General features: G+C 35.9%; 1 protein-coding gene and 1 long non-coding RNA gene across 3 annotated transcripts in view; one reads left to right on the top strand and one right to left on the bottom strand.

Moving 5' to 3' along the window:
* The window catches only part of LOC147836005 (uncharacterized), an 80,011-nt gene that overhangs the window by 4,382 nt on the left and 61,814 nt on the right, over positions 1-13,815 (bottom strand). Inside the window, exons 10-11 of one of the 2 annotated variants that reach the window (XR_015495776.1) lie at positions 13,456-13,481; positions 4,369-4,477 (exon numbers count right to left, since the gene is read on the bottom strand). This is a non-coding gene — a long non-coding RNA (uncharacterized LOC147836005). The remainder of the gene's footprint in view (positions 1-4,368; positions 4,478-13,455; positions 13,482-13,815) is intronic. The other variant, XR_015495777.1, reaches the window with a different exon arrangement.
* frmd5b (FERM domain containing 5b) overlaps positions 1-13,815 on the top strand; it is a 40,964-nt gene that overhangs the window by 12,663 nt on the left and 14,486 nt on the right. The window contains exons 2-7 of the mRNA XM_087261302.1: positions 8,610-8,714; positions 11,856-11,898; positions 12,011-12,089; positions 12,185-12,282; positions 12,428-12,551; positions 12,694-12,781. Of these exons, the coding sequence (XP_087117428.1) occupies positions 8,610-8,714; positions 11,856-11,898; positions 12,011-12,089; positions 12,185-12,282; positions 12,428-12,551; positions 12,694-12,781 (537 nt within the window). The remainder of the gene's footprint in view (positions 1-8,609; positions 8,715-11,855; positions 11,899-12,010; positions 12,090-12,184; positions 12,283-12,427; positions 12,552-12,693; positions 12,782-13,815) is intronic.

The following is a 13,815-nucleotide window of genomic DNA, read 5'->3' as shown; positions in this document are numbered from 1 at the left end:
TGCATATAAAGTATTTAAAGTGTAAAGTGTGTATGAGGGCAGGGGAGAGGGAAGAATTTCATTTAGAACACACTCATCTCCCTATACACGACTATATTTAGCTGTCAAGTAGTAGCAATAACCAGAGTCTGCTTTTTACCTACCATATGAGCCATATATAAACCTCATTCTCATGAACTTTCCTTCGTAAACGCTAATCGCACCTTTATCTCTGACTATAGTTTTCCCTTATCATGACTCAAAAGGCATTATTTATTCATATTGTTTATGATGTTGATATGGAGCTGATTTGAATATTTTATCAGGAGTAAATCTAAGAATACAGTGAGATGACTAGTGTTAGACATTGCTTGTAGTTTCTGACATGATCTCTGCCTCCCTTTTGATGATGAGCACACTTATATAAAATAATAATGATTAAAATATCCGCCTGATTTACCGTTTTGCTGCTGTGTGTAATATCTGCAGGTGGTGCTTTCATGCTATCCCTGTGTTATAATTGCACATGCTAAACCGAGCAAACACACAGCATTATCCTGGTAAATTACCGTAAAATTGTTATAATTACATTTCTGGTAAACACCCAGACGTGCTGTTGCACAATCTGTGATGTCTGTCATTGGAGAATCTTAGAAATTTAGCAAGGTTTTCTCAGTTATGAACAAACATTGATCCGTGGCTGAAATGTTTTTGCCTAAGGTTTGCCTCTGGCTGTGTGTTCACGGTGTGCGTGTTCACTGCTGTTTGTATGTGCGCACTTAGATGGGTTAACTGCACAGCACAAATTGCGAGTATGGGTTACCATACTTGTCCACGTAATGACTTTCAATTTACTTTATTTAACATTGTTAAAAATAATGTTTTTCCCAGAGATGGGTTGTGGCTGGAAGGGCATCCGCTGCGTAAAAACTTGCTGGATAAGTTGGTGGTTCATTCCGCTGTGGCGACCCCGGATTAATAAAGGGACTAAGCCGACAAGAAAATGAAAGAATGAAAAAGAATGTTTGGGGTGGCATGGTGACTCAGTGGTTAGCACTCTTAACTCACAGCAAGGAGTACTGGCTGGATCAGTTGGCATTTCTCTGTGGAGTTTGCATGTTCTCCACTTGTTTGTGTGGGTTTCCTCCGGGTGCTCCGGTTTACCCCACAGTCCAAAGACATGCACTATAGACCATTTTTAAGGGAAACAATCAATAAAAGTGGTCCCAACGTATTTCCTGTTTTACATGTTTAATTTCTATAGCTTCTGAGAATCCAAAAAGAGACACATATTTATAAATAATGATATGAGAGCTGTTTTAACATTAAGTTATGATTGAATTGCCTCTTGTTACAGTTATGAAATAGTTTGATAACAAGCAGGAAATCTTTATGGGCCAATGACATCACCACATTGAAATGGTCTATAGGTGAACTGGGTAAAACAAAATTGGCCGTAGTATGTGAGTGCGTGTGTGAATGCGAGAGTGTTTGGGTGTTTCCCAGTACTGGGTTGTAGCTGGAAGAGCATAAAATATATATTGTGTATATATTGTGACATAATTAAATATTATTTGTAAAGATTTTAATTCAATTCTATTTTAAAACCTACCATAAAATTATTGGCTGCAGCAGGTAATGGTTATTCATTAATTCGAATCATACTACTGAGAAACAAAGAGTGCTGTTATGAATTGGGCGCTAAATCTATAAGTATGTTTACATGGATAGCAATAATTCATTTTTTAATACGATTAAGACAACACTCTGATTAAGAGTCTACCATGTAAACAGTGATTAATGATTAATTTAATCTGATTAAGGTCATAATCGAACTAAACCGAAATGGAATTAACTTCAATGTAGACAGAATACCGGACAATGGTCTTCACTTTCATCCGCGATCACTTGACAGAGGGCCCGTGGCGACCAGCGGCGCCCCTTGTCACGGGTACATGCATGACATGTTCCTGAATGAAACTGAAAGTGCTGACTGCAGTTAAAGTCAACAAAACACTCAAAATTACATGAAACTCTGGAGGATATGTGGATAGCGTGGTGACGTAATGACATTAATCGAATTATGTGCTATAACATGTAAAACCGGATCATGAAATGAACAATCAAAAAGCAACTCATGTAAACACCTTAATTTTATTATTGTCTTATTCAGATAAGGGCAAACAATTTGATTACTGATGTCCATGTAAACGTAGTCACTGACTTTCTTGACTCTCAATTCAGAAATTCAATTATTGCAAAACAGCTGATTGTTAGTTGATGTATTGATGTACAGTTGATGTATTGCGCACAAAAGTGTGTCTTCAAAGTTGCTTTACAACACTTTTAAATTCAGAACATTTTCACAAGATATTGACAATGTGTTTTAAGGTTATTAGCATCTTAAATCTTCAAAATACTAAAATATGTTGATTAAAAATGTACATTTATAAAGCTTTACGTTGTGTGTGTGTGTGTGTGTGTGTGTGTGTGTGTGTGTGTGTGTGTATATATATATATATATATATATATATTGTCAAATTACAGCATTAAATTATTTTAAAAAATACTTAATGTCAATGTTTTTTTGAAAGTTGAGAAAATGCTACCATGGAGTTTTGGTGATTATTAGTTGATTATATAAGTTGTAATGGAAAAAATAATAATATTTGTGGTACTCTCCCATTTACTGCTCTCCATGTTTACCCAACTATGATGACTAAAAGCCAAAAAAGTGAAAGGGTTCAATTATAAAGTATCTTTTTATTAACCTTAATTGTAATTACAATCAGGTAATTGTGGTTGTCTTGCATTTTCTGGCAGCTAATTATATCTCCTGTTGTGTTTTAAAGTTTTTATTAATCATTTGCTGATGAATTACTACACACAGTCAAAGCATTTTTATGAGCAGTAGGTTCCAGACAACAGATTTTTTCCAAAATACTAGACAGTCAGACTAGTTCTTAAAGGGATAGTTCATCCAAAAATGAAAATTTACTCATCCTTACCATTTACTCATCCTCAATTGATGCTAAACTTGCATGAGTTTCTTTATTCAGATGAAAACCTGTAACCATTTACTTCCATTGTAGGAAAACAAATGCTATGCAAGTCAATGGTTACTGGTTTCCAGTTATTTTAAAATAAGTTCTTTTTTGTTTAACAGTAAAAAGTAGTAGTAGTAGTATCATTTGTTTTCCTCGAAAGGAAGGTTGTTATAGACAACAAATGAGTAAATAAAAGAAAAAGAAAAAATAAACTCAAGCAAGTTTAGAACAAGTGAAAGTTAATTAAATGATGACAGAATTTTTTGTTTTGGGTGAGCTATCCCTCTAAGTCCTAATAGAGTCTGTTTACAACTGCTCCTAGATTGAGAGGTTGAGGCTTACCAAACTGATTTAAAAGGATCTGACTTGGTATACTGGCCAGGGGCCACAGAAACCATAACCATTTGCAGTAAAGATGTATGTGCCCGATATACCAGTCTGCTAGCTCAAGTCTGTCTGTTTAGAGTGCTGAAAGTAGCTGCCTTGACCCTGATCTCTCACTTTTCTGAACTGGTTTTTGCAGATAATGATTATTTTAAAATCTGTCTTTCCTCTATCACACGGCTCTAAAGCTTTCTAAGATGCCTTCAAAGTGCAGTGTGATTTTAATATTTGATTGAACTCTGATGTCTCCAGAGAGATTCTGAAATATTAAGCTCCCTCCGGAGCAAGAGACATAATGCTTGACTTAAACAGAAGCCCAAGAAAATGCTCACACCATCTCTCCTTAGCTTTTCTCTGTAATTATTACTGCCTCCACCTGTGCTTGAAGAATAAAACTTTTCAAAACTGTAATAAAATACTTAAACAGAGGGGGCGAGGGGTATTTCCAGCTGTTCACATCGAGCTAAATTACTTCTATTATACAAAATACAGGACATTATAGACACCAGTGTGGAAAAAGGTGATTAGGGGTAGCATTAAAGCCATTTTTGTAAAATACATATGCACCTGAATTTAATAAACATTTTAAACAAATCATTTGTAACAGATTAGATAACCTCTAATGCTAATTTTGTAAAATATATGTACCTGAACTGAATTCAAATTGAAATCAGTCCAATTGTGACAGATTAGGTAACCTATAATGATGTGTTGCCAGGTTCCATGACCCAGCTGTATTTGCAGCTGTTTTTATCAGAGCTAAAGGCTTTCTATTATTCTATGACTGGATCATATTCTATGAGTGAATATGGGTAACATATATGACATATAAGGTGATAAACAGATTTTGGTAATCTCGAGTGCAGAATTAAATGGTTGATTCTGTGAACCTCCTGATAATTGCAGCTATTTACAAAAAAGAAGGCTTAACCCTTGTGTCCTGTTCAAATTTACTTACCTTTCGTTATGTTGGTGCCTTTTTCCCCCCATTGATTTTGATTATAGCAACATTGTTTGATTGCAAAGCCATGACACCATCATGCATTCTTGATTGTTGGTGGTTTTCCCTGTTAAGAAAAGAGGTAACATTTGTAATATTTTACTGTTGTGTGGTAAGTGTGCAAAGGTCTCTCACACACTCTGGTGATCAACAGTAAAAATGACACATTTTATCTCTTTCCAACAGAGAAAACCACTAACAATAAGGAATATGTGATTATATGTGTCATGGCATTGCATTCAAAAAATGTCATTAAAGTAAATTGGAAAAAAAAACAGCCCAGAGCATATTGTTGAGTTTTATACATGCCAAAATAAGATTTGTCAGCAAAAATATTTCCATTTGCTGAAACACAGAGAAATTTGTGGCCAAACGAAGACTGGACATCACACAAGGGTTAATATAGATTATAAAACAGCGGTTTTTAACATTTTTTACTGTTGATCATCAGTTGGCTTCTTTAGACAGGCCTGTGCAAAAAGAATCTGGCTTTTGTGTGGAGATCTATGGAGTACATCAGCAAATTATACACTTGAAGATCACACATGAAGGAATTAAGTTAACTTAGTTTTTACAAATTCTATTGAATCGTACATGAAACAATTAAGTTGCCCAAAAAAACAACAACTCAAGAATTGTGTTGTCTCAGCTTATGTTAAATAAGTATTTTAAACAAACAACAGATGTAATGTTGTAATGCGTGTTTATTTAGCTCATTTATTGTGTATGGCCATAATACACCCAAAGCACTTCCTAATCATTAGGGGGGTCTCTCCACACCACCAGTGTGCAGCATCCACTTGGATGATGCGACAGCAGCCACAGGACAAAGACGCCAGTGCGCTCACCACACACCAGCTATTGGGGGAAATGTTATTTTCTGAGAGTAGTATATGTGCAGAAATACACTTACTATGTAAACTATGTTCTGAGAGCTTATTTTGGTTTTCTCAAATGCATCAACGTAAGTGCGCAAAGGTCTCTCTCACACTCTCACACACTCTGGTGATCAACAGTAAATATTACACATTTGACCTCTTCCTAACAAGAATAACCACCAACAATCAAGAATGCATGATTATGTGGTGTCATGGCATTACAATAAAATAATGTCATTAAAGTTAATGGGGAAAAGCCACCAACATAACGAAAGGGTAGTCAAATTGCAGTTTGTTGAGTTTTGGAAAATTTTCAAAGTGTTTTCCAAAAATATGTGTTAAAATAAGATTTGTCGTTGAGCGGTGATGCAGTAGGTACTGCTGCCACCTCACAGCAAGAAGGTCACTGGTTCGAGCCTCGGCTGGGTCAGTTGGCTTTTCTATGTGGAGTTTGCATGTTCTCCCCGCGTTGGCATGGGTTTCCTCCGGGTGCTCTGGTTTCTCCCACAAGTCCAAAGATATGCGTGGCAGGTGAATTGGGTAAGCTAAATTGTCCGTAGTGTATGAGTGTGAATGAGTGTGTGTGGATGTTTCCCAGAGATGGGTTGCAGCTGGAAGGGCCTCTGCTGCATAAAACATATGCTGAATAAGTTGGTGGTTCATTCTGCTGTCGCTTTATGTGGATTGATAAAGGGACTAAGCTGAAAAGAAAATGAATGAATAAATGAAATAAGATTTGCCACCAAAAAAAATTCCATTTGCTGAAACACAGAGAAAGTTGTCGCCAAAGTCTGGATGAACACATCCCCAACAGCGCACAATGGTTAAGAATATGAAACACAGGGGCTAAACATCACTGGAGAGAATTTGGGCTACAGTAATGCCATTGTTAGCAAAAAAATAAAAATAAATAACACAGACAAGGGTAACAGATTTCAGTTACCTGTCATGCTATGCGGTCGCATTTGGTGAAGCTGCTGTAAATTTGCAGCTATTCAGACAAAATTACTTATAGGATATACAATGACTTTTATTTCAGTTGTTTACCTCTTGATTTGTTACAAAATGTAGGATTTTACAAGCCACTGTTTGTGAGAGAGAGATGCGTAACAGAATAAAAAATCTGCTGTATATCTGTTACTTTTAACACATAAAAAATAACACATAAAATAAAGGATGTTAACTTAGACATCACCAGAGTGAATTTCAGTAACATCCATTATTGTTCTAAAATAGAGAAAGGTAACTGGTTTAGATAACCTCTAATCTGTCAGGGTTCTGCTACTCTGGTCTTGTAAATTCTTGTTTTGGTGGCAGAGCTCGGACACTACCCATGTCTGGTCCTGTCTCTGTCTCTGTGTGCACGCTCGCCGTCGTGGGTGTACGCAGAGTGTGCGCGCTCCTGCTTGATGCGGCCGCGCGCGCTCTGCGTCCCTCAGATGCGTGCGCTCTTGTACTCGTGTTTGTGTTTTCGTCTGTCAGCAGCGTGGTGTTTCATTCCCAGCGTCTCAGTCTTGTTGGTTTCGGTCTTGGTCGGCGCTGGGATGAAGCATGCACGCTGCGTGTGTGAGCGCACGGTGAGTGTTTTCATTCATCGTGTGCGTCTGTTGTCAAAGCACGTGGCTCTGTGTTTACATTGTGGTCACGTGCTTTTGTCGTGTGCTTCAGTGTTGTGTTTGTGTTGTCATGAACATGCGGTTAATGAGTTCTCTCATTGGCTGCATGTTCTTGTCCTGTTGTATGTGAGCGCATGGCTTGTCTCGTCTCTGTCATGCGCTCTCCCGTCTATTGCTTGTCCCACCCACCTTGTTATCTTGTTTGTAATTATTATTTTCACCTGTCCGCCTGTCTGTTTATTGGTTTGTCTTTCCTATTTATTCTCCTAGTGTGCTCTGTTCTCTGCTGGTCCTTTGTTGATTGTTTCCTTTCCCTGTTGTATGAGGTATGCTGATTCCGGTTCTACAACAGTGGTTTAGAGTTTTGTGTCTTGCCTAGTTCAAGACCAAGTCTAGTTTAGTATATAATATAATGTCGTGTTTTTCCCCACATGGGGAGATTTGAGTTTTGTTTTTGTTTTATTTTTTCAATAAAATCCTTCATTTCCTGCATTTGGGTCCTCGCCTCCTCTCCATCCACCCCCATACCCTGACACTAATCCTGAATTGATGATTTAAATCGGATGGTTTGACCCTATACTGTATATGTGTAGCTGTTTCCATCAGAGCAAAATGCTTTCTAGGACATTAAATACTAGTGGGTAACATATCACCAGAATAAAATTAGGTAGCATTAAATACATTTTAATAAAGAGAGGTCGGTAACAAATTTGAGTAATATTCAATGTTGTGTTGTCGAATTTGGTGACCATGCTTTAAATTTGCAGTTGTTTACACAAGCAAAAATGCTTTCTAAGGCGTACAATTACAGATAGAGTGGTAAGATTTTTCAGTAACCTCTAAACCGGCCTCATTGGATTTAGTGACTGCTGTATATTTGCAGTTGCATCAGAGCAAAGTGCTTTCGAGGATATAAAACACAGGAGTCACTAGGGAGAATTTGATTAAATATTAAAGTCCATAATGAAACAGGTCTTTCTAAAGATATAAAATACACAAGGTTAGACAACAACAGACGATTTGGGTAACATTCATTTCAATTTGTGTGAAATAAAGGGTGTAAAACCACTGATGTGTTATGCTGTGTTATCCAAAATGCCTGCTGGTTTAGAATTCGGGTAAAAACCATCATTTTGCGTGAAACAGAGAGGGGTAACAGACTGTATCCTCTAATTCTGCCTTGTCTGATTTAGTGACCCTGCTGTATATTCGCAGCTGTTCTAGTCAATGCTTTCAAGGGTATAAAATACATGAGGTTAGAAATCACCAGAGACAATCTGGGTAGCCTGAATCTGTTTTGTGCCAAATATTAAAGAAATAACAGATGTTGGTCCCTTTTCATGATGTTTTGTTTGTAATGGTGACCCTATTTGCAGCTGTTCCATCAAAATGACTTCTACATAAAACACGAACGTTTAGACATCACTGAGTGAATTTGATTAACATTACAGTCAAACATCCACAGATGGATGTTTAGAATAAAATCTCTTTAAAGTTGATTTTTAAAATGCAAATATTCCTGTTTTTCCATTTCTAAACAGTAAATTAAGCTATATTTAAACAATCTGAATGTCAGCAAAGTAGGTTAAGTGATGTCAAGTGAGAAGTGATGCTCTTTAAAACAGATATGTTATGTGTTAACAGATATCCAATATTTTTCTATGTTCAAACACTGTCTCATTGATTCCATGTCTTTCTCTTCCAGAGGGATGCAAAAGGTCACTGGCTGTTTGAGCAGGTCTGTCAGCATCTGAATCTGCTGGAGAAAGACTACTTTGGCATCCGATTTGTGGACCCAGACAAGCAAAGGGTGAGTTCCTATATACATACGAAATAGCTGGAGTACCAAATAGTGGAAAGTAGTGATATTGATTAAGATCGGACACAATGGTTAGACTTCAGTTAGAGTGGACGCTAGGGATGCATTGATTTTTTTGTTTGGCCAATACTGAAACCAATGAAAAAACTTTCGAGAGGGGTCTTAATGCAGACCTGGAGCACTGCAATCTGAGCTGCATCCACTGCATTTTAATGCGCTCACCTAACCAGTGGTGAAAAGAGTATTAAAAAAATTACTCAAGTAAAAGTATCATTACTTGCCCAAAAATGTAGTGCAAGTAGAGTAAAAGTATCTGTTGTAAATATTGCTTAGATAGGAGTAAAAAGTAACCCATCAAAAAGTACTCAGGAGTAGTGAGTAGTATTACACTGTTAAAGTCTGATGTGTTTACATGCAATTTGTGCGTGTGTCAAAACGTAACATTCTGTAGTGCATTTAGTGATTTCTTAAGGCCATTCACGTCATAATACAGTAGACTTCAATTAACATGCAGTCTAAACAGTCTCTAGGTCATTGCATGTGATTTTGGGCATCTTCTTGGACACTTTGAATGCTTCCAAATGGTTAGCTCCGTGTCTTGAGGTTGTTCAGTATGATGCAGTTTAGTTTTTTATGTGTGATTTAATTGGACATGAATCACTAATTGTTATTACTACTTTAGCCAATCCCCATAGACAAGAAAAAATAAAGTAGTGACTGCAGAATGACGGAAAATAGTGTAGTAAAAGTACAGATTCACCACTGAAAATTTACTCAAGTGAAAGTAAAAGTACACATTTTTAAAACTACTCCATACATTTCTGGGAAAAACTACTCAATTACAGTACTTTAAGTATTTGTAATGTATTACTTTACACCACTGCCCCTAACCCTTCCCCTCACAGTGATGTCACTAACTCCATTGAGTGCATTGTGTCTGACATTGCATCTCTGAAATATGCAGTCTCAGCTTGCATCATCAAAGCTGCATCCAGATCAGGGTTTTCCAAACCTTTTCTTATGTAGGGCAAAAAACCAAACTTGATTGAGGGCCGTGGGTAAATATATCAAAATGTATTACAGTTTTAAAATGTATTAATGTATTACATATATATATATTGATAACGAACATATTGTTATGAAAACATAATAAGAATTAATTTAATGCTGAATACACTAGTCAAGCTGCACCTGCCTTTGCCTTGATTTGCTTTCTGAGGACTTCTGAATTGTGGTCTATCCATTGAGCAACAGTATGCCCATTTTTTATTTATTTACCTTTTAATTGGATTAATTTACAACAGTTAATTGAAATTAAGTTCTTTTTTTGCAGCTCAAAAACAAAACTCACAAATTAAAGGTGAAGTTAAATTATGGATGACAATGTGTATTAAAAAGGCATTAACCCCAACCCTCCGCCAAATTCTCCCTCTCCTCTCAGATGGAATGGTGGTCCAAATCATAGGTTACCATGGGCCAACTTTTGCCCGCAGGCCCTAGTTTAGGCCTCTCTAATCCAGATAAATCTGGAACTTTCAGCCAATCTGTATTTAATACTGATAACAATATTGGTCAATTGCACACAGTACTGTATATAGTACCAGCTTCTTACATTTATCCATTAAACTTCTATTAAGGAACATTGCTTGGATCAATTTAACATGAAACTTTCCAACATTTTAGGAGAGGCACAAGCTATGATCAAAATACAATATATGACAATCTTAAAAGGTGATTTTTGCTATTCAATATTTCATTTAACAACAGTAATTTTAATTGAACATATATTCGCATACATTCACCTAATAATATAACAAATAAAGTATGTGTAAATTATAAAATGTTCTGCTCCAGACATTTTAGCCTATACTAACCAATGTTTTTTTTTTTTTTTTCGCCAGCGACTGATCATAGAGCACACCAGTTGCTCTTCCGCTGTATATCTGACCTTGATTGTGTACATTTTAGACTCTGGTCTGATATTTTGTAATTATTTTGCAGTTATTTATTGATTTTGCCCCAAGAAAAATGCTGGATTATTCAATAAACTTGCAGATCATTTCCTCCATGTAATTAGTAAGCTATCAGTATCCGAATATTTTATATTGTTGTTGTAAATACCACTGTAAAAATGGCAATAAATAATATTTTTTGTAAATTAATGTAATATCGACAAATACAGAGTTGAAGTCAGAATTATTAGCCCCCCTTTGATTTAGATTTTCTTTTTTAAATATTTCCCAAATGATGTTTAAGAAAGCAAAGACATTTTTACAGTATGTCTGATTTTTTTTTCTTCTAGAGAAAAGTCTTATTTGTTTTATTTAGGCTAAAATAAATTAAGTTTACATTTTTTTAAACACCATTTTAAGGTCAAATTTATTAGCCCCTTTAAGCTATATTTTTTCGATAGTCTACAGAACAAACCACGATTATACAATAACTTGCCTAATTACCCTAACCTGCCAAGTTAACCTAATTAACCTAGTTAAGCCTTTAATGTCACTTTAAGCCTAATACAAGTGTCATCTTGAAAAATATATAGTAAAATGTTATGTACTGTCATCATGACAAACATAAAAGAAATCAGTTATTAGAAATAAACAGGGGGCTAATTCTGACTTCAACTGTATATATATATACACCTGTATATATATATATATCTTACTGACTGATACATCGCTGCATGCCTAATGAATATTTTAATGCATATGTAACAGAGGCCCTGAGGTAGAAGTACAGTCAATTTACTGGGTTGCACTGCTAGTTACCTTAAAGTAGATTCTGAAGTGGACAAAAACAAGGACTTTAAAACAGTACATCCCACACTAACTTCTTAATCAGACTGTATATTCATCAAGCTGTGTTCTATTTTACATTAAGCACATGCTAATATCCAATCAAGTTCTGACTAGTTAATAACCCATGCCTGATGAACGTATCAGTGCTAATGATTGTGCATGAGCTTGAAGCAGGAAACCCAGTGATCACACACTTACACTAAGAGCCTAAAGGAGTGATGCAATCGATATGTAATATGTGTCATCAGCTGAAAAGACTGGTCATAATGTGTTTAACTGGAATTTCTATCTACATCCCAGACATTGTTTCTTTCTTATTTTGTTGTTTCAGCATTGGCTGGAGTTCAGCAAGCCAATTACCAAACAAATGAGATGTAAGTCTTACCGTGTGTGGAAAATCCTTAACAAGGATAATCTTTGCATACAATTGTCCAAACATTTACAGTGTCTGCTTGTTTACATGCACATGAACATTGTGTGTCCTAGCTCAGCCGCCGTACACTATGTGTTTACGTGTAAAATTCTATCCCCCGGACCCTGCGGCACTTAAAGAAGAGATCACTAGGTATTGCATATTACAATGTGGTCCCTTTCTCATCAAATATGACATTTCCAATCAACAAACTGTTTGGTTCAATTTATGCTCTGCACTGTTTTCAGATACCTGCTCTTCCTACAGATTAAAAGAGATTTATATCATGGCCGACTCCTGTGCAAAAGTTCAGACGCTGCAACGCTGGCTGCATTCATACTGCAGGGTAAAAGCAAACCACAGTCACAGGAGCCATTCTTTACAATATTAGCTTAATTATAGAATCCTGTGAGCTTTGCTGCATATGAGTGACGTCAAAGGAAGATAAGATGACTCTGGTTTTGTTTCATTGTCATATTTTTTTTTTTTAGCTGAGATTGGAGATTATGACCCGGGAAAGCATCCGGAAGGATACAGCTCTAAGTTTCAGTTTTTCCCTAAGCATTCTGAGCGCCTGGAGCGCCGCATTGCTGAGATCCACAAATCTGAGCTGACGTAAGCTTTCATTCAATTAGCCTGTCACATGCGGTATGTCATTCTTCTTAGAGAGACTTTAATGGAGAGATGAAACGTCATTTATGCAATTTATCTCCCAGAACAAACCCAGACAGCTAACTGGTGTGTTTATTCCCTACAGTGGTCAGAGTCCTGAAACGTCTGAGCTGAATTTCTTAAGGAAAGCTCAGACTCTTGAAACATATGGAGTAGATCCACATCCCTGCAAGGTCAGTGACAAAACTAAACAGCTGCTACTATCCAGGAAATGACACTTTCTATGATGCCTTTTAAGGGTATTCAGTGTAAAGATGCTATGCCACATTAAACTGTTTGTGAAATGATTTGCATAAATATAAGTTTTTGATAATTCATTACACTTCAGATTTGGTTTCTGTGCCGCCTTTTAAAGATGCCTTTAGTGAGTTATAATGCTTGCACATGGCCTTATTAACAATCAAATAATATATTGTATACTAAAAATTATGCGAATAGCTTATATGTGTTGAATTTAAACAAACTAATTAAATTTGGTGATGTTCAACTTAAATGGTTTATTTATATCCAGCCTAAATAAATAGTTTACAACCACTTAACTTAAAATAAAAAAATAAAATTGTGAATCCAAGGAATCTTTTTTTTTCAGTGTATGATCTGATGAATAATCATAACAACAATACAATAATAACAATAATAAAAAGTAAGCTTGACAAAACCAAACAAATCCAACCTGGTTAAGCTCAGGTTAAGCGGTTTCACAATGCTTGATATAAACTTTCTCTGTTAAATCAGGGTTTAACCAACAGTTTGTGATTAACTTTGGAGCACATGCTGAAAGTGTAATGTGTATAGCAGGCAGCCAAACATACAACACATGAGGAAGACAGTTTGATTTGTTTCTTACCACATGGATTTCAAGAATTCCTTTGTCTGTTGAGGATTAAGAAATATCACTATCAGAAATGTAATGAATTTAAATGCATATACAATAAAAACTGAAATAAACAATGCTGGGGCAGACATAAAAATAAAATATTATAACAGAGAAAATTATCAATTCTTTAATTATTCTTTTATTATTCTGGCATTTAACAAATGTAAATCATTTATGTAATCCTAACAGACCTAAAATAGTAATTGTTTAGTATGATTTTCCATCAGACATTTAAAAAAATGGTTATGTTCCTTTTTGTGTATGTAAATTTCTGATTTCAACTGTATATCAGGGGTCGCCACAGTAGAATGAACCACCATTCTGGCATAT

Source organism: Danio rerio, chromosome 7 (assembly GCF_052040795.2).
Source record: "Danio rerio strain M-AB ecotype USA chromosome 7, GRCz13ab, whole genome shotgun sequence".
Lineage (NCBI taxonomy): Eukaryota > Metazoa > Chordata > Actinopteri > Cypriniformes > Danionidae > Danio > Danio rerio.
This window is presented reverse-complemented; position numbering and strand designations above follow the sequence as displayed.